Source organism: Silurus aristotelis (assembly GCF_946808225.1).
Source record: "Silurus aristotelis genome assembly, chromosome: 7".
In the NCBI taxonomy this organism is placed as follows: domain Eukaryota; kingdom Metazoa; phylum Chordata; class Actinopteri; order Siluriformes; family Siluridae; genus Silurus; species Silurus aristotelis.
Genome location: NC_139580.1, coordinates 7,859,674 through 7,884,603, shown reverse-complemented (window position 1 = coordinate 7,884,603; position 24,930 = coordinate 7,859,674). Strand labels below are relative to the sequence as shown.

General features: G+C 38.9%; 1 protein-coding gene across 4 annotated transcripts in view; it reads right to left on the bottom strand.

Annotated features, from left to right (window-relative positions):
• The window catches only part of gabrb2a (gamma-aminobutyric acid type A receptor subunit beta2a), a 70,776-nt gene that overhangs the window by 15,100 nt on the left and 30,746 nt on the right, over positions 1-24,930 (bottom strand). For all 4 annotated transcript variants that reach the window (XR_014534447.1, XR_014534448.1, XM_083547102.1 and 1 more), the window contains exons 5-7: positions 9,926-10,008; positions 927-1,064; positions 608-760 (exon numbers count right to left, since the gene is read on the bottom strand). Coding sequence is in view for 2 of the 4 variants with exons in the window: in XM_083547102.1 (XP_083403228.1) it covers positions 608-760; positions 927-1,064; positions 9,926-10,008 (374 nt within the window). In the remaining 2 variants the exon portion in view is untranslated. The remainder of the gene's footprint in view (positions 1-607; positions 761-926; positions 1,065-9,925; positions 10,009-24,930) is intronic.

The following is a 24,930-nucleotide window of genomic DNA, read 5'->3' as shown; positions in this document are numbered from 1 at the left end:
CACTCTTATTGTACTCCTCCTTCAGAATCACCCCTACTCCATTTCTCTTTCCATCCACACAATGAAAGAACAGTTTAAACCCCCCTCCAATGTTCCTCCACTCTCCTTCACGTCTCCTTTTCCTGCAGTCTCTGTAGATGTTTTCCTTATCTACTTCTCCTCCTTCGGCCAACAGTAGCCCAGTTTCCACTGGTACCCTGTTGGCTAACGATACCTGTGGCGGTCATTGGTAACCTGGGCCTTGACCGATACGGTATGAAATTCTGATTTGTGATCCGCATATTTGATTTGGCACATGTTTTAAGCTGGATGCCCTTCCTAACACAACCCTTCCCATTTATCCAAGCACTAAAAGTGCACTGGCTTGTGCAACCCCAATGCCTGGGTATTTAACATGTACACCAGCACTAAATACACTTAATTAAAGCAAAACTCTTTCTGGGCCACGAGCAAAACCAATACTCGAGGAACAATCTAACCTGGAGGTTTATGTGCATAAATAATCAAGACAAGGTAAACAAGACAGGATCCTCAAACCATTAGGTTAGAATGCAAATTGTATTTTTGTCCAAACCATTCCCTGAAACCCATAAAACGAAAACCATACCTAGTGCTACACGGGCGGCAGAGGCATCGTAGTTGATCCAGAAGGAGACCCAAGACAGAATGGTGATCAGGATGGATGGCATGTAGGTCTGCAGGATGAAATAGCCAATGTTCCTCTTTAGCTTGAAGCTCAGCGACAGACGTGGGTATGAACCTGGTCAAGTGCAGATGAGGGGAAGGCATTTCAAGCGAATGACCCCAAACGAAAGTTATTGTCGTTCAATAAACCACTATTCTAAAACTTTCATTAATATGCTAAAGTCTAACATACAGGAAAATTTCCCATTATAAGTCACATGGGTGTGAGAGAAAATACATACCTGTGGAAAACACTACATTCTTCGAAATAAGCTTATAGTCCACGATGGAGAACTGAGGCAGCTCAATGCGCTCCACTCCGGACACAGCTCCCTCTCCTCCCCGCCAGTAAAACTCAATATCATCTGTGGTGTATCCATCTGCATGAACACAATAAGAGATCGATCAATCAGAAAATCACGTTGATGTAAATCAAGATGACTGGATTTGTGTGTGTAGCATCATCTACTTTTGGCACAGCTAATTAGAAACAAAAATCCCACAAAATGGATTGGATGTATGAGATCCTTTGTACTTTGTCTTTTTTTTTTTTTATCCCTACTCTGGCTGTAGCCCAAAGTTTTTGCATATGCATACAGAAATGCCTTGTGTAAGTACTGACCCCTGTTGAAGCTTTTCCACAATTTGTAGTTTTATAACCTGACACTAAGATCCACCTGAAGGTGATACAATTTTGTAGTCTCTTCAAATAGCACATAATATAATTAAGAGGGGAAATATACTTTAAAAAATTTTACTTTTTAAATACAAATACGAAGCATGGTGGTGGTAGAATAATTTTGTGCATTGCCTTTGGTTGGAAAATTAACTTTGCTTCTCTGACTATTTTGTTGCCTAGACAGGGTGAACAGCCTGGCAGTTGAGGGAGTCTCAGTTGTGCCATATTCTTTCCGTTTTTTAATAATGCATTTAATGGTGCTCTAAAGTATTTGTGTTAGCCATAACCTGACTGATGCTTTCTCCAAACTTTGTCTGAGACTTTTCAACAGCTCCTTGGGCTTTATGGTGCTTTTTTCCTGGTATGTTTTCTGACATACTCTGAGGCCTATGATACTATATCTATTTATATTGTATATCTATTTATTATACAGTTTTTTCCCAAAACCAATTTAAGTGGGGTGGGGTGTGTGTGTGTGTGTGTGTGTGTGTGTGGGGGGGGGGGGGGGGGGGGGGGTTAGAACCTGAAGCACACTAAAGCATACTTTTCAGTTTTTATTTATATAATATTTTGCTAAATATATAGAAGTCAATATGATGGGACATTCTGTAGAATCACACCATTTCTTTTTATCCATTTATCCTTGATTATGAGCCCAGCAGTGGCATCTTAGTGGGGCTGGGATTTGAACTCACAACCTTCTTTCACCACTGAGCTATCACTTCATGGCATACCCTCCCAATTAAATCTGTTTTGGATCCAAAATATAGAGCAATTCAAAAGGTATGAACAATAATGAACGGCAATGTGAAGAACAGGCTATGTTAAAGGAAAGCAGATAGAAACACAAGCCATACACATCAACAAAGAGAGAGTGAGTGTGAATAGCTGTTGCGTAAACTCCAGAAGTTCAGTCCTACACCACGATCTGAATGTCCCGATGTGATAAATATTAACAATAACGCCAACATTTCATGACAGGCTGTAATTAAATAATGCAGGAACAGATTTTGTTTACAGAATCACGCACGCACTTCGGTTGAGGGAGCGTTCTTGCCGAATGTTTCTCTCCCAGCTATGTAGAGCTATCCAGCTTATATCTGCACCAGTGTGTAGCTGCTGCGACTCATAATGAGAACCGCTGCCCTATTTAGCGTTATAAATAATTAAAGCTGTGCTTCTGAGTGTTCGTATTTAAGGGCATCATGTGGGTCGCACTTATCATGCAGGTACTGGCTTTTAAAAACTTTGCAAAGATGAGCTTTTTCTTAAGGCTATGAAGAGCTTATTCATCCTCTATAATGGAGCTGGGGTGGGGGGTTGGGGTGGGGTAGGGTACAGTAGGCTAGGATGGGGGAAGGGGTGTAAAAATGATAAGAGCAAAAGCACTTTGGCTGCATGACAATTTGCAGAGTGTACACATTGTGTACCCGTATCATCATCCTGTCAGTGGAGAGAAGAGAGAGAGAGAGAGAGAGAGAGAGAGAGAGAGAGAGAGAGAGAGAGAGAGAGAGAGAGAGAGAGAGAGAGAGAGAGAGAGAGAGAGAGAGAGAGAGAGAAACTGACTAGAGGAAAGTTCAAGGCTGGTCATTTAGATCATATTAAATCCATTATCTCTGTGCTAGCGAGTCTAGCTCTGTCAATCGACTGACTGATTTTGGTCAACAGACCATGCCACTCCACACTCTCCTCCTCTTCAGAGAAGAGCAAGCCTTAATAGGAGATGAAGAGGAGCGATCCATGTCCTCGGCAGGCTCTGAATCATTCCAATTAAAAATGTATCAAGCGTCAAGTTTATCCAAGAAAAACATCCAGGCACGGGCGCATGCCTCATTAAGCTGCATGTGATACAGTTACACAATGCAGTTCAGGCTCAGGGATGGTTCAATCCAGCGTTGCACTTATAGACAGACCATAAATGAGGACAGAAAGCGAAAAATTATTTTGCAAAAAGATTTGTTTTGTAGGAATGTGTGAGAAAACTGGAGAGAAAATGCTGGAGGAGGTTTCATAGAGACAGTAATTAGGGAAGGAGACAAAAAAAACAGAGAGGACGATAGATAGAGGAAAAAATAAGACTGGGCAAGTTTTGAGGAGAGAGAGAGAGAGAGAGAGAGAGAGAGAGAGAGAGAGAGAGAGAGAGAGAGAGAGAGAGAGAGAGAGAGAGAAAGAGAGAGGTTTCCTGAATTCCTGAATCTCAAGTTCAAGATAAAAAAAGACTGTTGAAGTGTTATTTTTGGCTTACGTAACATCTCATTATATAGGGTTATTTTTAGATTTCATATCTTTCGCTAAAACCATTATAAAATTTTTATCAATGTAATTCCTCCCTGTACCTGAAACAACAAATATTTATAAATAAGTTACAAAGAGGGGAGGGGGAGTGGTGGCTCCAGAGGGGGAGTGGTGGCGGCTCCAGCGGTTAAGGCGCTGGGTTGCCGATCGGAAGGGCGGGGGTTCAAGCCCCGATATCGCCAAGCTGCCACTCTTGGGCCCTTGAGCAAGGCCCTTAACCCTCTATGCTCCGGGGGGCCCTTACGAGGGAAATATCAAGGTCCGTGACGTCGGAGTGACGTGGGGCCGCCTTCCCGTGGGCTCACCACCTGCAGGAGGGACCGTAAGGGACGGTGATTGGGCAGCGGTCGAAGGCGGGGGCCTGCTTAGACTGCTGCCCCCGCGACCCGAATTACGGATAAGCGGGAGAAAATGAATGAAAGTTACAAAGAAGTAGCGATGTGCCATCTGAACTTCACTAAAACAACAAATCTGCTACGTATTTTGGTAACAATGTTCAGAAAAAAAAATGATAAGCTAATATTTAATAGATTACATTTATCGGATAGATTTGGGTATTAAATATTAACATAATAATAGATTCAACATAATAGGCTTTTTTAAATAAACAAATAAATAATAAAAAAATAATTATATATATAAATAAAGACACACTACATTATATATATACTGCAAAAGCAGTTTGTGTGTGTGTGTATATATATATATATATATATATATATATATATATATATATATATATATATATATATATATATATATATATATATATACATACACACACACACACAAAATATCTCTACAAATAGAAACCCCTCAGGTAGCTCAGTGGTTAAGGCATTGGATTCTGGATCAGAAGGTCTGAAGTTCAGATCCTAGCACCACGAAGCTGCCACCGCTGGGCCCTTACCCCTCAACTGCTGAATTATAAGCTCTGGATCGGGTGTGTGCCAAATGCTGTAAATATTTATATAAATAAATTACCATTTTAGTATCTTCTCAAAAGACAATACTATAAAAAATTATACTTGGGTGTATTTTTAGTACATATTTCTGTCCAGTAAAAATAACTTAACAGTTAGTAAGTGAGTACACACTAAATAAACATGTTAAAACTGTCAAAAGTGTCAATATTTTGTGTGAACACCATTGTTATGTAGCGCTGCTTTAATCCTCCTGGGGATGGAATTCACCAGAGCTGCACAGGTTGTTGTTGGGATCCTCTTCCACTCTTCCATAATGACATCACGGAGCTGCTGGATGTTAGACACATTCTCCACCTTTCACTTGAGGAGCCCCACACGTGCTCAAAAGGGTTCAGTTCTGGAGACTTACTTGGTCACTCCATCAGCTTCACCTTCAGCTTCCTCAGCAAGGCAGTTGTCATCTAGGTGGTGTGTTTGGAGTCGTTATTATTTTGGAAAACTGAAGTGAGGGTTTCAGAATGTCACAGTACATGTTGGAATCCATGTTTCCCTCAATGAATCTCTGTTCCCCAGTACCAGCAGCACTCATACAGCCCCAGACTATGATGTTATCACCACCATGCTTGACTGTAGGCAAGACACAATTTTCTTGGTTCTCCTCACCAGGGCATTGTCACACATACTCGACACCATCTGAGACAAACAAGTTTATCCAGTAATTCATGCTCTTGGACATGTTGTCTTCAGCAAACTGTTTGTGGGCTTTCTTGTGAGGCAGCTTTAGAAGAGGCTGACGGCTTCTGGGACGACGGAGATGCAAACCGACTTGTTGCAGTATGTGGCGGCAGAATGCTGCAGCACTCATGTGTCGTTTTTTTGAAGCAGCTTCCGCACCTGACGCACATCACGAAGACTCGACTTCTTTGATCAATCCGAGTGAAATCCGTCTTGGAAAACCTCTGTATGACCCTGGCCACTGTACTGTAACTCAGTTTCAGGATGTTACCTATCTTTTTATAGCCTAGGCCATCTGTGTAGAGAGCAACAATTCTACTTCTCAAATCCTTAGAGAGTCTTTACCATGAGGTGCATGTTGAATATCCAGTGTTCAGTATAAGAAAATCACCAAAGCACCAAATTTTAACTGCTCTAATACAAGATACACAAATTTGTATGGCCCTGTCAAGCAGATAAAAACATGAACATGATGAATAGGACATGCATGGCTAAACGACGCACAGCTGTTATCACTTAGGGTGTACTCACTTTTGTTACCATCTTTTTAGACATAAATAATGATGGCTAATAATAGCTGTATGTTGGGTTATTTTAAGAGGACAGTAAATGTGTACTGCTGTACAAGCTGCTTATTGGCTACTCTAACATATATCCAAGTTTCATTTCTATAGTATTATCTATGGTTGGGGGTGTACTCACTTTTGTGAGATGCTATACCTATAAAAAGCACTCATAAATGAACAATGAGTAACAGAGAGGGAGAGATGTGTTACATAATAATTCCTTAAATTGTGTACATATAAAAAGAACAAATATGTCTTCTTTGGCTAAAGCTCTGTTAACTTTTGTGCATTTATGTTCAGTAATTGCTTTATTCTCATCAGGGTTGTGTTGGTTCTGGATTCTGTTCAAGGAACACTGTAAATACACACGAATACACACACACACTCACTCACAAGGGCACTTTGGCATAGCCATTCCACCCATGAGGTGGGAGAAAACTGGAGAATCCAGAGGAAACCCACGTTAATACAAAACATGTACACACCCTAAAACTGTAAGGCGGCAATGCTATTTAATGTGCTGCCCACCTGGATAAACAAACTCCTATTAACCCATTACATCTTGTACATATACAAACCATCACAGCTGCTTTTTGAGTCTTTGACTGGATTCTGGATATTTTGGATAATTTTTGTTCTACTCCCCAATTTGATGTCCGTCCAATTCCCACCCACCTGCAACTTCTTCCATATAAAACTACCAACTGAGTAGGGGGAAGACTAACACATTCCTCCCCATGAACCCACTCATGAACCCACCAACCGCATCTTCAAACTGCTTCACATGCAGCGTCACATGCCTGCATTCACTTCTTCAGCATGCATGAGCTCACAGATGCTCATGCCTGGCTAGTGTCACTGTGAATGACAAGGAAGACAGAGTATGTCATCACACCCACCTAAAGAGCACAGTCAATTTTGCGTTATTGGAGATCGAAGTGCACAAATCAAATCTCCAGATGATAGTGCGAACGCTTTTCTGTTGCGCCACTGCTTGGATATTTTTGTCAGCTCCCAGGCTTTTGTTTGGACGTCTGCAGCTTTTGTTGGATTTCCAAACTTAGGGATATTTTGTTCCATTTTTTACAAAACTATATTTACATGTGAATATGGGATTGTAAAAAATATACCGCGACCGTATTTTATATTCCCATCCACTGTTGCACGTTTGCATATAAATCATGGGTAATGTTTCAATATTGTGTTTAAACTCCCATTTGTATTATGCCATCAAGTGAAATCAAGACCTTTCCGTCTGGAAACTGACGGGTATGTCTGGAGGATGTGACTACATGATACATGAAGGGGGGCATCATGTAGTGTCAATGTTTCCTGTCTTATTTGATCCATTTCACACTTCCATATTAATAACAGTAAGCAAAGTATATAATTGCTTTATCACAATGTTCACTCACAGAAACAAAAAGAATAATAAAGGGTACCATTTCTTATGACCTTCAAGTGCGTATATATTTCGTTCCTCTGTATCTGGAACACTGCATGCAAATCTTTATTCAAAAAATACATTACTGTCTATTTATGTGCCTTGAATCTTTTTATAAAGGTACATTTCAAGTATAAAATAGGACCAGAGTGACACCACAGCAATGAGGGAAAGTACAATTGCAAAAATAACCTTTATATTGAATGCCTTGCAAAGTGTAATATTTTGGTATACTTTGGATGATCTTAATTAAAGCATCAGGTATGAAATATGCAGTATTATATATTAATATATTTATATCAGTGGTGAACCATCAAGGTCTTCTCTGCTGGCCTAAATTCGGAATCGGAATCACTGATTTACATTTGAATATATTTTTGTCTATCAATATGTCTTGCAGTATTCCCAATGCTTTGTTCTTTTCATTTCATAGTGTTTCTCTTGCTCGTTGCTTCCTGGAGTGTAAGTTTCTATCCAGTCTAATTTCCTTCACATCACATATTTCCAGGGTCAAAGGTATCTGCGGTAAGCCTTTTAGAGCCTTTTAGTCCTGTATCTTTAAATCCTAGTTGCTTGAAGCTGTCGTTTTAACCAATCAGATTGTGAGTTGCTCACACTATCTAGCAGGCGCATAAAAGCGGCAGCATTTTCACGTCCGTGGATTATACGGTCAGAGAGCACGCTAGTCAGAGCTCGCAAACCACATCTGTAGCAAACTGCACAAGCTCAAATAGATTTGTGTGAATTGAATAGATGTTTTAAATTCCACAATGGCTGACAGGGGAGAAGAAATTGATTCGTTCACAAATACACTTACAAGAACGTTTACAAGAAAAGCCTGACATCAGGAGGAAAAGTGACCAAAACAATCCAAACCAGTTAAGCTTTTTAATGAAACGTTTGTACTTTTGCGTTTTCTTTTCTGCAGCATTTGTACAAAAACACACAACATGCCTTCATTCAGTGTGGAAAAAACCTGGAGTCATTTTATGAGTTTGTTATTGATGCTTATATTAGAGATGACGTATGTGGGCGGTGCAGCTGTGGCTACAGTGGAACGAGACTTGGTGAATTGTGTTTATTGGATTTCTTCCTTTAGTAATGCCATTCATTCTCAATGCATGAGATACGTGTCTGTGATGCAGCGCTCTGTTGTATTGAGTTGGCTGTATAATATTGATGGTTTCTATAGTCGAGGCCTCATAATGATAGTTTTAAGAGGTTGATTGATTTAGGAACTGTAAGACACCACTGCAGGCCCAGGTATGAAATCCACAGCCTGATATATAAGAAGTATATAGGGAAGAAAATTGTCTATGCAGTCTATGTTGGTGAACCTTATACTTTCTCTCTCTTGTCATTCACAGTGACACAATCCAAATGTGGGTTTCTGTGAGATCATACACATGGAAGAGGGCAGACAGAGCTTTCCTTCATGTCACACTACCCTGTGAAACAGCAGCAGTTTTGAAATGTAGACTTTTCCCTCTGCTTTGTAGCTGTGGTATGACAGGGGAGAGCTGGCTGGTTGGTGGGACTTGGTGGATGACCTAACTATGGAGAAATTTCAAAAGCCACAACATGAAATGTAACAATAAACATAATAAATAAAATACTATGTGCTGTTTAATAGAATAGTTAGTAATAATTATGTATGATTATGATATGTGAAAATATTCCTATTGCCTTAAAAAAAAAATTTTACTTTCCAATAACAGCACACCTTGGGATGATTTTATTCTTTTGGTTCCTTAATTATTAAGTTGTGTTACAATTGCTTTCATTGTTTAGTTATTTATTTTAAAGCATAAGAGCAATAAGTATTTATAGTAATGTAAAAAAAAAAATGTTTTAAAGTCAGGCAGCATTGTGTAATTGGGCAAATCAGGCAGGGGAACGGATCTGGTAGCGACTTGGATTTACAAATGGCTTGGGAGGGGACGAGGAGTCCGATGACCACATCAGATAACATAGATGTTAGAAGCATTTGACTACAAAAGAAAGAAAAGGACAGAAAGGTAAAAAAAAAAAAATTAGCGATGAAAGAGTGCAATGCGATGAGACACTGGTCTGAAGATGCTTCGGATTGTGCTGATTAATACTTCTCGAGTACGGCTGATCAAACGCGACCACATCACAGAGCATGTCACGAATGGACACCCGTTACTCCAAAGGGGTTGAAAAAACACACAGGACACCACTTCTTTATCATCCTATCACTCATGCCTTTCAATTTTTATTTGCACAATTACAGCCAGTAATAGCCAAACTCAACCTTCATCTTAATAAGCACAAAGATGTTGGGCGTTTATTAGTGCTGTAATGCTTTCATTTACTGCTGGGAGCCAGGCCACCAGAATCAGTTCCTCATCGATGACTGGGAGAGGGAAGGAGGAGGTCTGACGCTCGCAATGCGTGAGTGTTTAGAGAGAGCGAAAGAGATAGAAAGAGAGAGAGAGAGAGAGAGAGCGAGAGAGAGAGAGAGAGAGAGAGAGAGAGAGAGAGAGAGAGAGAGAGAGAGAGAGAGAGGAGAGAGAGAGAGAGGGAAAGGAAAGGACAGTGGCAAGGAGACAGAAAAGGACCCTGGTTTACTCACAGCTCTCAATCTCCAGTGTGCAGTTCTGCTCATCCAGCGGGTAGCGTCTCAGGTCCATCATACACGCCGCTGTGGTGGTGATCCTGAATGCAAAACACATACACGCGCTGTTACTGACGACTCTCAAGGACACCAGGGACAAGAGCATCGCTGAACTACCCCTTTTCTCACCACCCTTTTCTCTCTCGTCCACACTCTCTCTCTCACACACACACACTCTTCCTAATACTCCACTATGACCTGGAGTCACTGCTGAATTCACTTAAGCACAAGGAGAGTAGATGGGGTCGGACACATAGACCTTCGCTAATGCGTCGAGCCGATCGCCGCCGGCGACGGCTAAATAACTACAGGCCGGGAATTTGTCTTTAAAAGTGAAACACGGTGGCGTTAAAGAAAAGCGATGAAGTGTGTTGCAATTTTATTGCTCAATATCCGCATGCTGTGGGAAGGCCTGCTCATCCGGAGCTCCCCGCCATGTGGAGCGTGTCAGGAGTTCAGAAAACAGAGAATGAAATAAGACCTTCTTTTAACAGGAGCTAAAGCAAATGTTTTAAACACAGCTCTTACAAAAACACATAAGACATTGCTAGGAAACACACACACAGCCACACACACAATATATATATATATATATATATATATATATATATATATATATATATATATATATATATATATATATATATATATATACACACTGTATATCAGGATATATATCGCTTGACACGTTTGTTAAATGTCAAATAAAAAGAATTATATCCTGATAAAGCCTAGCACTGCGCGAGAAATAAAAAAGGCGGCAGCAACGTGAAGCTTCATGCACACGGCTCGGTTCGTCTAATAAATTCAAACGATCGTTCTTAAACAAGTCCAGGCACGCCTTGTTCTGCAGGACTGCAGTCTGCCATCAGACGTTCAACAAGTCTCTCACATCACCGTAGCAACAACAGCAAAACAGTGGAACTTGAGAAGCATCCAGCAGCGGCTCGTGATCACGGATTTGAGTTGATTTTCTTTTTTATCCTTTTAGCTGAGAGGTTATCACGCCTGGTTTTCGCTATAGACTACTATCCACAGAAATCAGAAAACACACAGCCATCCAGTGTTTAGTCTAGCAGCAGCAGGTTTAGATGTAATTCTGTTCAACAGGGTTTGATACAGCAGGAGTGTTTCTTGCGTGTGAGAAAAAACATTTTCGAGCTACTCCCGTTTACTATTTCCATCTCAAACTACAAGCAAAAGATGTCACACAAAGAGGTGCATTGCAAATAGGAGGCACGCTCTTCTTCTTCTTCTTTTTTTTCCTTCTCTTCCTTGAGTGGGAAACAAGGTTGCACACGCATTTCTGATGAACTGACAGTAGCTCCTGCATAATCCCTCTTTGCAATAAATCTTACAGCAAAAATAATTTTGTCCTATTTGCACTTTAAATTTAATTCCAGTGATTTGCTAAAAAACCTACATTTTATACACTTTGTAATTCCAATGAAAAAAGAAAAAGAACTTGGTTGTAAACTGGCCTTAAATAAACAGCTCTGTCCAAGTATGGGGCAGCATAATTCCTGCCTCACGTAATGCTGGTTGCTGTCAATATTTTACCGGTAACAACTCCATAACAACACTGTAAGGCTGAATAAAGTAGTGAGACCCTCCCCATAATTGCAAAACATTTAGAAAGGTGAGTCAATGAAACAGAATCCTATATCTGTCAAATAGAATCATTTTAAAAACAGTCTATAATGTCCTAGTTTGTGAGAGACACATGGATGTTCCTTTTGTTTATATGCAATGAATTAGCAAATATTACGGTTTCAAGGGTCACTTTGATGAAAGAAACATATACATGTCTACTCCATTTTTATTAAAAAATCTCCCCTTTAGCATGAATAACAGCTTTACACACTCTTGGCACCTGGACAGTTTGTTTCTCCAAAAATCCTTTGTCATGCCTCTTGTAAAACTTGCCAAAGCTGTTCTTCATGTGTTGGAGATTTCTTTCTGACTTTGTGATCCAGTTCACCCCAAAGCAGTTCAACAGGATTTAGGTGCAGTGACTAGGCAGGCTGTTCCATTATAGATAACACTCCAGCGGACTGTTTGCTGTCTAAATAAAGCTTACAGATCTTATAAAGTGTCAGTGTTTCTCTTGTTGTATGGAGAAGTTTGTTCCAATGAGCCACAGTGCAGGTGGAATTGCATGGTGCTGAAGTATGGAATGGTAGCCATGTTGGATCAGTATTCCTTTCAGCTGGAATAATAGATCTCTCACAACTTCTATCCTGTTCTCTGTCTGACAAATTCTTATGTTAGAGCCAAAAATTTTAAATTTGCACTCATCTGTCCAACATTTTGTCTAGTTATTCAGTCATTCAATGGCTGGGGTTGGTCCCCTGGCCCGGGTTCTATCCCCGGTCAGGGAACCAACCCCAGCCATTAGGGTTGCACAAGCCTTAGTGCCGGTCCCAAGCCCGGATAAATGGGGAGGGTTGCGTTAGGAAGGGCATCCAGCATAAAACCATGTTCCAAATCAAACATGCGGAGGATCCGCCGTGGTGACCCCTAACGGGAGAAGCCGAAAGAAAGTTTATTCAGTCATTCACTGTCCAATTTATAAGTGTTTCTGTCTTATGCCTAGTTGACTACACATAGACAGAAGGAACTCTCACAAAACCATTTTATCGAATGATATTTTATCTTAAAATATTTCCCGACTGGTCAAAAGTGTTTAGTAATGGCTACTAATTAATCCTTGCACTCAAAAACTCTAAACAAGCAGTACCACAATCAGAGACCATGCAGCAGTGAGGTGATGGCATTATTCTCTATGCTAATAAGCTGTTCTTTAAAAAAAAAATTAACTTTTGGAACATAAATCATTACCATTTAATACATTAAATCATTTACATTTACTCATTAAACACAAAAGTACCTCAGAACATTTAAACACAAGAGTAGCATTATAGTGCATGTGTTAAAAAACAACAACAACAACAACTTTAAACCATGTTTTATTTACGCTCCGTCTGCACATACTGTAGACTTGGCATCAGGAAAATCCCAAAGCATGTGACAAACATTTCTGGCTTGATTTCATTTGCAGTAGGCAATATTTAAAAAGACCAGACCTTTCTGAGATGTGTGAAAATTCACTTTACAATTGTTTTCCTGGATAATATTCAATAAGTGTAAGTTAACCCACTAACGTCAATTTGACTTCTCTGTGGTTTCATCTAAACAGTTTTCATAAATTCCTGTGCCTTTGAATTTACCCAGAGCTGCTTATCTTTAATAAATTAAGAACAATGGTTTAATATGAAAAGCCTCTCTGGGTAAAATACCTGAATCTAATACCCAAATCATGCTGGTATTTCAGCTTACCAGAGGATTTGATTTGAAGGTTAATAATACAACAATGGAAAAAAAAATATTAATATGAATGTTATAATGAGACCTAAAGGAATTAATATAGCTGTAAACAACAGACATTTCTGGTGAGTTAACTAAATGTAGAAATCAATGTGAAGGCATTTAAACAAAACCAATAAATAAAGTGGATTCTTCAGAAAAGCCAGTATATTTATATAGTTATACAGTAGATAGTGTGTCCTGTATTTTTTATTTTATAAAAAATAACATCCTGGAAGTAGAAAGACACAAAATAGTGTGTCTGTATAATAACTGTGCTTTATAATTTATGTTCAAATTTAATTTATAACTATATCTATAACTACAATTCAGCATAGTCAGAGTTTAGTAACCCTGGTTGAGGATTTGTATCTATTCGCCTTGTTTCCACGTGATTTTGTTTATGTTTTACTATTTGCCTGTTTAGGTTTTGTCTCCACCTCTGTCATTCCATTGATCCAGTACTTACTATGTTCACCTGTTTTTCTTAAGCCGCTAATTATTCTATTTGTATCTTTATTTATTGTGTTCCATGCAATATTTCATGCTTTTTTTCTTTTTCAAGTTTTTATCTTGTGATGAAAGTCAAACCATCGTAACTCTGGGACCATCTGTACATATTGCGGCTTGTTCACTAATATTGTCTACTTTATTAAAAGCCAAAATTCACTAATACTGACAATTGGACTTTCAACCTGTTAACCAATGCTTTGTATTGACCACTGCTATGAACCCATGCTATATTTTTTAAGATTCACCCGAAAAGAATGTAATTCCTATTACACACATGCTTCCGATATTTAGCGACTCTTACATGTTTGTGGAAGTATCTGCTTTATTCACGTGTATCAACTATCACCTCCCAGGTGCTTGTTCAGATTTTTGAAATTTCACGATAAACCTGTGCATATGAGCCAGAATCCATCTGAGTGACTTCCCAAGTTCTTCCACACCACACCCCATTGCTTTTTCTTTCACCAATTCCTGTAACTGCCACATCAGTATTAAAACCCTGATGCTTGCCTACAAAGCCAGAACCAGACCAGCGCCTATTCACCAGAAGGCCCTCATCAAGCCATTCTCTGTATCCCATTTCTTTAAAAACTCGAGCACAGCTTGACTGGCCTCTTCATCCCAAATGGAACAACGTATAAAATCTTTTCTGATGAAGACTACAAAGCACCTCTGGATAAGCGTGTTTGTTTAATGGCATAAACGTCAACGTGACATATATCCTGATTTTGTCACTTTAATTAAAACAACCTGAAATGAATTCTTTTCACATTTTAATCAGTCAACATTCCAAGAATTTGGCTGATAACACCTGAGCTCTGGTATTGTCACTTCCACTTCTACCCAATTATAATTGATCTCTGACTTAAGTTCACACTCACTTGAATTTTAACACTTTATATCCAGACGATTTTAATGACTCTATAGGATGTGTCTCAATCCGTTCCCTAGTTCAGTACTCAGGGCCCTAAACAAGTAGTCGTCAATTTTAACTAACCATTTAAATGCACTGGAACGTTTGCTCCCTAATAAAATCCCATAATGCACTGCAAGAACCAGGGAGCATCAATGCTTGGTGTGTTCCTTTACAGGAAAAGACTTCAAGCCTCTCAGCTTGAAACAGAAGCCATTTGTTACTGTAGTACCGTATTTTTCGGACTATAAGCCGATACTTTTTTCCCACGTTTTGAACCCTGCGGCTTAAACAGCGAAGCGGATAATTTATGGATTTTTCCTGGGTTTTTCCCGATTTCACAAACTTCAAGCCAAAAAACTGAGCCCCATAACATTAGACCAATGAAATTTCCGAACGGAAACGAAAAAACGCACTTCACCTGTATTCTGAGCTGCACGGCATCGGGAGAAAAAAACTTCCATCGGTGGTGATTTTTAAACGCACGATGATGCCAAAAGATAAACTCCAGAGAGAAATAGTTGTGAAAGGAAGGAGAAAGACAGTGAACAATGACTTTCTTGGTAGGCTACTGTTTAGATACAAGCCATTGTAGTATTCCTCGGCCTTGCACACATGCAGTAATAGCGGAAAAATGCGGCAGCAGGCTATTCCCAAAATACCGCTCTGCTCTTAAAGGAGCCACAACATATTTCACCCATTACACCGTGTAACAGACACTGTCTTACATTAAAGCCTGTGTAAATTTCATTAGTTTCAGTGTATGTTTAAAAATAAAAATCTTTGTCAAATTCAGTGGGTGCGGCTTATATATGCGGGTGCGCTTTATAGTCCGGAAATTACGGTAGTTCCTAAATGATTACTCATTGTTTTTTTCCATGTATTTAACTGTATATATAAGATTTGTGTCTACAACTTTCAAGTCATCAATGACTTGAAAAAGAAAAAAAACACTAGCAATCCTACAATCCTGCTTAAAGTACCATGAAAGATAAGCATTTGATTAATACATTTATATTAATATATAGACTTAAAATAATCAGCATGTTCTTTGTTTATAATTTGATAAGGAAAGTGGTAGGTTCATTTGACCTGTTGTTGATAAATGCCAGCGGTGAGGTTTAATCGAAATTCTTACTGTAGTCATGCCACCGGAATCATCGGTGTGTCGATGTGTAGTGACTCAGGGTTCTTACGAGTGTTAACCTCAAGTACAAAAAAAATACTGAGTCACAAGCATGTGATCTGATTGAGATGCATTACTTTGTGCACTGTTCTCTAAGAGGGTTTGCAATCCCTTACCTACTGCAATTCTAATCTTTATTACTCGGGTCTTCCTGGCTTGTGTTTGCGGTTTGATAATTTTTGGCTCTGTTTGTTCAACCCTTTTCCTTCTGCCTGTTTAGAGCACAATTTGGATTTTGGATTGTTAATAAGGATTTTAGCTTCAGTTTCCTGTCTATCCATGTTATTCATATTTCCTTTTCCCTTTGGAATAAAACAAACCATGTTGGCACATTTAATGGCCGTCCATTGTAGTTTGAACAATGGCGAGAACTTCACGAGGCCAATATTTGCATTATTTGACTGATGAAGTACAGTTTTTGTTTGACAGAATCAGGTTGGTATCACCAGCACAAAAGGCCCTTAACCTTTGGTTTCCATGACAACAACTTAAACAAAAAGTTATTTATTAATATTATAATAAGACTTAAAGCATGCAGGGGTTTTTCCTTTTTGAACACCCACAGGGAAATGAGAGTTTACATCCATTTCAATGGGCTTTCAGAAGCCCAGTATATGAATACAATGAATACAAATATGAGGATGACTTGATACCCCCCTGCTGTCACTTGTGACCTGGAAGTTTTAAGATAAAACCCCACAGCCCTTGTGCACCGTCTAATCCACCTCCCAATAATCACACGTCCACAGGAAGCACCGGGGAAATGAGGAAATTAGGCCAAGATGGCAGAAGTAAAAATAACATGCTATTTATAACAGGAGCTTCATCGTCATCGTTGTCATCATCCGTGAACGTCTCCATGCTTGTGTGTGTGTGCATATATGTGTGTATGAAGAGAAAATGGTTGCCATGGCACAGATTGTGGTGTTGAATGGCAGGCTACTTTTTTAAAAACTGTGTTCTGACACTCACCTAGATGGCGTACCAGGATGTCTCACCCTCCTCTCTCAGTCTCTCTTTCATTATCTCTCTCGTCCTCACCCTCACCCTCCATCCCTGTCACTACTACATTCTCTCTCTTTCTTTTCATCTCGTCATCTTGCAGTACTTCTCTCATTTCCAATCTTCTCCACCTCTTCCTGTTTCTAATCAGCCACTTTCCATTTTAATCTTTCTCTCTGGCCAGCTCTTTCACTTCATCCCAATCGTATTATTATTTCTCTCATACTCACGTTTCTCCCCATTATCTCTTTTCCGCTGTCATCTCTGCCCCATTACACTGTACTCTGATTTTGTGTCAAATCAATGACCTTGAAAATGTAAACTATTGTAGTAGAAGCCTGGTTGGCAGGTAATTATCTTTAAATAATATTTACAGCGTTCATTTTGTGTTGTTTATTAATAGTAAATGTTCTATGAGATTCAAGTCAGAAGGTTGGGGAGGCCATATATAGCCTTCTGGAGTTATTCTGGCTGTATGTTTGGGGTTATTGTTTTGTATCTTCTCCCAAGATTTATTTTCTTTGCCCAGAAGTTTAACTTCACCTTTAGTATTCAGGGACATTGCTTTATTCACGTTTCTCTCAATGATGTACATGCCAAAGTACTGTTTTTGAAAAGAAGCGGCCCCATATCATGATGCTCCCATCACCATGCTTCACTATGGGTATGGTATGTTGCAACCCTTTTATCTAAAAAAAAATGACATTGAATTACTGGGTATTATCAGAGTATATTCTTACACAAGAGGTATAATCTGTCTAAATTCTTTGAAATGGAAATCCCTGTGTTTCATTTGTAGTTGAGACGTTTTTATATGAGGTGTAGCACTAGAGATGATTAGATTAGATTAGATTTTATTGTCATTATGCAAAGTACATGTACAGAGCCAGTGAAATGTGGTTAGCATCTAACCAGAAGTGCAAAAGTGGCCTATTTACAATAAATAGCAATATATTAAATGAAAATATGGGTCCATTAACACAAGTAAGAGCGATTAAGGTACAGAAGGTACTGTGCAAAGATTGTGTAGTAAATCGACATGTCAAGAAGATAACAAGTGCAAATGTAGCTGTCGTGCACTGATGCGTTCAGGTCATCCTGCAAGTCTTTTCCAATAATTTCTGGCTTTTCTCTTATTTATCTGATCATGGTTTTGAGGAAATGGTGTGAAGTTTTTGTTTTTTTTGTGAAACACTTGTTCAGGGGACAACTGAATGTGCTAACATGAACTCTCCACTTGCATATTCTACCAACAGGTCCTTGTTATGGTTTAACCTTTACTGAATTGTATATATATTGAGTAAAAGACAGGAGGTGGAGCTGGAGGTAGCAGAGCTGAAGATGTTGAGGTTTTTGTTGGGAGTGACGACGATGGACAGGATGAGTTTATTAGAGGGACAGCGCATGTAGGACGTTTTGCAAACAAGGTGAGGGAGGCGTGAATGAGATGGTTTGGACATGTGCAGAAAAGGGACATGGGGTGTATCAGTAGGAGAATGCTGAGGATGGAGCCACCAGGATGGAGGAAAAGAGGAAGACCAAGGAAGAGGTTTATGGATGTGGTGAGGAAAGACATGCAGGTAGTTGATTTGAAAGAGGCAGATATACAGGACAGGGGGGTATGGAGACGGATGATCCGCTGTGGCGACCCCTAATGGGAGAAGCCGAAATAAGAACAAGATTAGGATAAAGATGAGGTCAGATCTATGTAGCAGGCCACTGAAGATCTTCCATGTAAAGCATATCTTCATGACGCTGGCTTTGTGCACAGAGGCATTGTCATACTTTAACAAGTTTCGGCCTTCTAGTTAAAGTAAAGGGAAAAATTTCATGCTATCACATCCACAACTGCGTCACTCCAATTGTATAGCAATAGTTTTGGCAAGAACCACATATGGCTGAAAAATTCAGGTGTCTCAATGATTTTGTTCATGTAGTGTATCTGAAGCGCTACTTTTCAAACCAAAAAACTGAATAAATGAACAGTAGTAAAGAAAACAAGAAAAGGACCAAATGCATTTAGAGCTTGATTTACTGTAAAGTTGATGCTACTTTATATCATTATAATGCAGTATAAGCATTGAAGTGCTACTGTAGCTTTAGGCCAATACAGATTCATCTGCCAGTAATGTAAATATTTCCAGAATCCACGTTTATATAATTGTGTTTATTGTAAAAATGATTTAAATTCCTTACAGTGCACCTATCCATTCCTTTCATTAAATCTTCCAATTTTTTCCTCCATTTCTCTCGTTTATTGTTTTTAGTACTCATTTGTCTTCTGCTCTCCACCTCTTTCTGAATCACTTTCCACATTTCCCTTTTTTCTTTGACTACCATAAACACTCACTTCTCACGTCTTCATTTTCTTCTCATCTCCACCCAGTCCGTATCAATACTATTCTATTTCTCTAATGTTTTTTCTCCCTCTTTCTCTCTCTTTCAATCCCCCAATTTTCTTGCTTGCAGTCTGTCTCTCCTTTCCTCTCTCATTACAATCCACACTTGCTCCGCTGAATCTTAATCTTCTTTCTCTGGCTCCTGGTTGTTATCTCTAATTCTCCATCTCTGTCTCTTTTTGGGCAATTTCTCTCATTTCTGTCCTATGCCCCTTATTTCTCACCTCTATCTGTATTTTCTGTTCCTGGTCCTTATCTGTAATTCTTAATCTCTCCTGTTTGCTTTGATTCCTCCTCTCCTTCTGCTCATTTCCATCTGCATATAGTGAAGGTCAGGTTAAGTTATTTTTTACTCCTGACAATTTTTTCCCTTCACTGAGCTCTAACTTATACTCTGTACACTGTGTTGATTCTTACAATATTCCATGCCAATGTTTTGTCAACATCGAGTCAATCCTGTTGTAACGTTGTCTCAATGTTGTGCCAGTTTTTATGTCCACCTTGTTAAAATATTGTGTCAGCATTGTGTAATGTTGTCTCAAATTTGTGTCAGTTTTAGGTCAATATCTTGTCAATATCTTATCTGTCAATGTTGTCTCAACATTGTGTAATCTCTCAACATTGTGTTAATGTGTCAATGTTGTGTCAATACTGTCATTTTGTCTGAATGTTGTGTCAGTGTTGTGTTACGTCTCAATGTTGTGCCGATGTTGTTTCAACATTGTGTAACATTGTGCCAACTTTGTGTCAGTGTCACATTAACATTGTGCAATGTCTCAATGTTGTCAATGTCGTGTCAATGCCATGTCAACATTGTGTAATGTTGTGTGCTTGTCATGTCAGCATTGTGCAACGTCTTAACATTTTGCCAATCGCGTGTCAGCCTTGTGTAAACATCATATTAGCGGTGTGTCAGCAACGATAAACCTTTGTACCAAAGTCCCTTCAAATGGTGGGTCAACATCACATTAACATAACATCAACATCACATCAACATCATGACAGTCTTGTCAACATGTTGTCTAAATGTTGTGACAGTCTTGTGTGCACATTGTGTCAGTGTCGTGTCAACAATAGTTCAACATGGTGTCAATGTTGTGCCAGTGTTGTCAAAAAAAGTGTGTTAGGGTTGTGTGATTGTTGTGCAAATGTTGCGTCAGTTGGGTCAACATCCTGTCAGTGTAATGCCAATGTCAAACCAACATCATGCCAGTGTTGAGTCAGCATTAACACACAACTCTAACAGTGTTTGCAAAAGGAGCCCTTTTCATGGTAAACACACTAACGTTGACCACTGCTGGCAAAGTCAAATGTTTCATAATAACCCTGTCAATAAAGGACTAACGGAACATGATTATAAAGATGGCACTCGTAGCTCTGTGTTAACCCAACAAACAAAGGTACCCCGGGTTTCTGCAGGTTTCACCAATGTCAAATTTCTGACTTTTCAAAACCTTTTCAAGGCCAATAAGAATCAAATTTAAGACCTATATCAAAACATCAAAAAATACACACACACAAAAATATGTTGTTAGCAACCGGCCTTAACCACGCCCCAAATAAAAATCTTAAACCAAGTATGGCAAAACTTACTCTTCGCCTTAGCTGAAAAATACAATTTGTTTTACGTCTGTGGTACAATCCAGGGGAGATTTGCGCCAATAACAGGAAGCTGATTGGCTGTTGCATGTTGGTCTCGTTTGTAGTTGTAATACAGCGTATTATATTTGGACCAGCAAAAGAAAGAACTACAGCACCGAAGAAACAAACAGACAAAAACATTCTGCATGTTCTACAACTGCTGCGTGAGCATTTCATTAAACATGAAGGTTGTGTTACATGGACATCAGAAAATTAAGGCCTCTTTTAAATTATTTAAGACTTGGAACAGCAAATTTAAAAGTTTTTAAAAGTTATGAAAATTTTTTAGACATTTTAAGACCCTGTGGAAACCCTGTTTCACTGGGTCAAGATTTACAGCCAAAAACTGGCCCAGCAAAATGGCTACCTGGGTAGCTTTTGAACCAGATTTTCAGCTATGTGGCCAAATCTTGAACCTTGTCAGTTTATGCTAGCACCACAAATTGTGCGTATATCATATAGCCAATGACTCCATCGTAACTTGAAAATATCGCAAGTCGAGACATTCCCTGGCCTACCCAGGTATTTACAGTACTGTACTGTATAAATGATACAGTATATATATTTATGTGGCGGCGATGTATGTGGAAACAATATTTTTACAATACTGTCGTATCGCTATCATCATCGTAAGAAACGCAAATCGTAACTCGGGGACCATCTTTATGCCCATCTAATATATTATAACACTATATCAGCTTGTTTATACAGCTATAGATATTAGATATTAGTTACACTTTGCAAGTATTGGATAATTATGCCCTTTTAGCTACCTGAACACTACCCAGGTGTGTTTTCTTCCTTTCTGCTTATTTTAATTGAGGAGAAAGAGAAGGTACTGTGTGTCTCTTTGGCTTGTATTTGGATTACAGAAGGTACTCTTAAATAATCTCAGTTACTCATCCTTTTTGTTGATTATTTTGGCAGTGGACAGTAGCCTGAAGCAAAATCTCTGGCAGTAAGTGCCTTTTTCTATATTTATACTTTGAATACATTTGCATTTGCATAATGATAACTCTGGTATCTGGTCTCCTCGAGTTATTTTACCGACCCTGTTCATGTTTACTGACCGAAAAAATTGGTGGTAACAAAATTTCGACATGAAAATAACTAAACAACACAAAGAGGGAACACCAGCCCTGTGCCTAAAGTGACCTCACTTCAAAATGACATAATCTCTGGCCTTTAATATGTATATCTCGGACTCGGATTCAATTGGCTGTGTTTCTTTCCCGCATGTCCTTCTGCAGTGCTGCGCTTTTCAGAGTTCACACAAGGTTTGGTGTACAGCCTAAGGCATGCTGTGCACCTTTATTCCAAATGACCTTGTTTACTGAAGCTTGCAGACTAGCATTTTATTATGGCACTGCGCTCGTAGACACATCCAGCGGCCAACAATCCTACCAAAATGAAGCAGGACATGGACTGAGCTGAATCACTAGCGCTAATAAACAATGTGAATTATCGTGTAGCTATTAGCACACTATGATCAGAGCCTGCAAGGAAAGACAAAGCAAAGACACGGCAGCTCCAGGGCTCCGAGTCCTCAGTAAAGTGACACCACTTTAGCGTCGTTTATTTTGACATGTCGATGTGGATGCTGGCACATGATGCATGACATGGCTGGTTTGCCATTTTGGATGGCTCACTGTGTTTTCGTCATGCACTGCCAACTTCTAGCTCAGATGAGCAGCGTTGGCCAATGATTACATTCAGCGGCGGCAAAAATAACCCGCAAATACGCAAAAAACATTTTTTTTGTAAAATGTCATTTTTGCCTTGGATGCAGTTTTGTGGCACTAAATGGAAATCAGCTGTGTTGTGAACTTAAGTCTGATTGGCTTTCATTCATTTGTACATATGATACAAAGAAAATGTTAACCGATTATTATTGTAATTATTATTATTATTATTATTATTATTATTATTATTATTATTATTATTATTATTATATTGAATAATAATAATAATATAATTATAATTATATTAGTAATAATTATATTTATATTAGATATAATTATATTATTATGTATAATACAATAATTTATAATAATATTATATTATTATAAATTATTGTATTACACATTATAATATAATCATATCTATTATATTATTATGTATAATACAATAATTTATAATAATATTATATTATTATTATTATTATTATTATTATTATTATTATTATTATTATTATATATAATCATTATAAATAATTACATATTAATATAATTCTTCCCTGTACATCCTAAGCAACCTTGAGAGAAGTTGGAGCTCACTGATTAAGATGTTGGACTTCAAAGGAGTTCAGATCCCAGCCACACCAAGCTACCAATGCTGGGCCCTTGAGCAAGGCCCCTAAACCTCATCCGCTCATTTGTATAAATAAGATCATTGAAAGTCACTTGGGATAATGGCATTCGCGAATGCAATAAATGAAAACACTAACTTTGGAACTTTGGCCTCTGATTTATAATCATCCATCCAATGACAAAACAAACCCTCAAATATCCAAATATTATTTCTGTCAAAGTGAACCCATCGCCTGTTTCAACAACACTGAAAAACTCAATATTGGTCTGAATCCTAATCTCACACTCAGTGCCTGTCATGCTAAACCACTATTGACTGAACATGCTCGAAGAAAAAAAAAAAAACAGACAGCGGTACTAATCTCCTTGGTCTCTACCCAGCGAGCTCAGTCCCTCTCGGCAGTTACTGTCATCTTCCTCGTCTTCCTTGCGTCCGGCCACAACAAAACAAGACAGCCTGTTTAATAGCACCGAAATGGGAGATTACACAAAGGGACTTGTGGCCACTATAAATAGCGAAGTGTTTGTGTAAGCTCCGTCTAATCTTTGCGAACCCCAAAAAGCAACTCAAACACACTCCATCCAGCCCACTCACACCTCTATGTGTCATCTTCGCACTCTCTTGAACAAATAATGTGTCATTTCGGTACGCTGCATTATTACCAAGTCTTTTGCGGAAAAAAAGAACAATGAAGCACACAGGGTGATGAATGTGGTGCATTAAGAATTTATGCAAAAAGGAAAATCTGATAAAAGGGAAAGACTTGAGTTGCATTTGTGAGAGTGGAGTGCTTGTGTTCTGCAGCAAGTGAGATTTAGCAGTAGAAAAATTCATCAATTGGTCTCAGTAGGGATGTATGTAATGACCACTGCAGAAAAACTGCTTGGGTTTATACATTCTACTAAAGTTATATAATCACGGTATTGTGGGGTTTTGCATCATTAAATATTATTTACTTTCTTCTTCAAAGTACTTTCTTCTTCGGTGGAGCTGCTTTGGGACGTGGTGGAAAAAAGCCTGTTAAAATTAACTTGAACATCAGGTTTTTTTTTTTAATTTCCATTGCAGTGTCATTGAAGAGCAAGTAGTCTACAATTATTTTCCTAGATTTCCTCAATGTCATTTTTTTGTATAAAAACGATCCGTATTCAGTTCATTTAAGGAGGCGTGGCTGGTGTAACTGACAGCCTACTGATGGGGGTGTGGCCTATGTGACTGTCAGTTCCCTGATGGAGTGCCATTACTGTAACAGACAGTCTTCTGAAGAAGGCGTGGCTTATGTGACAGTCACTCTCTGTGAAGGAGGCGTGGCTTATGAGACTGTCAGTCCCTGTGAAGAAGGCAGGGCTTATGTGACTGTCAGTCCCTGTGAAGGAGGTATGGTTTATGTGACAGTCAATAATCTGAAGGAGGTGTGGTTTATATGACTACCAGTTCCTGTAAAGGAGGTTTGACTTGTGTAACAGTGAGTCCCTATAGACAAGGTGTTGCTTATGTGACTGTCTATCACATAAACAAAAAGTCCTGGATAATGTGACAGTCAATCCCCTGAAAGAGGTGTGGCTTATATACCTGACAGACCCTTTGAAAAAGTCATGGATCATGTGACAGTCAATCCCCTGAAAGAGGTGTG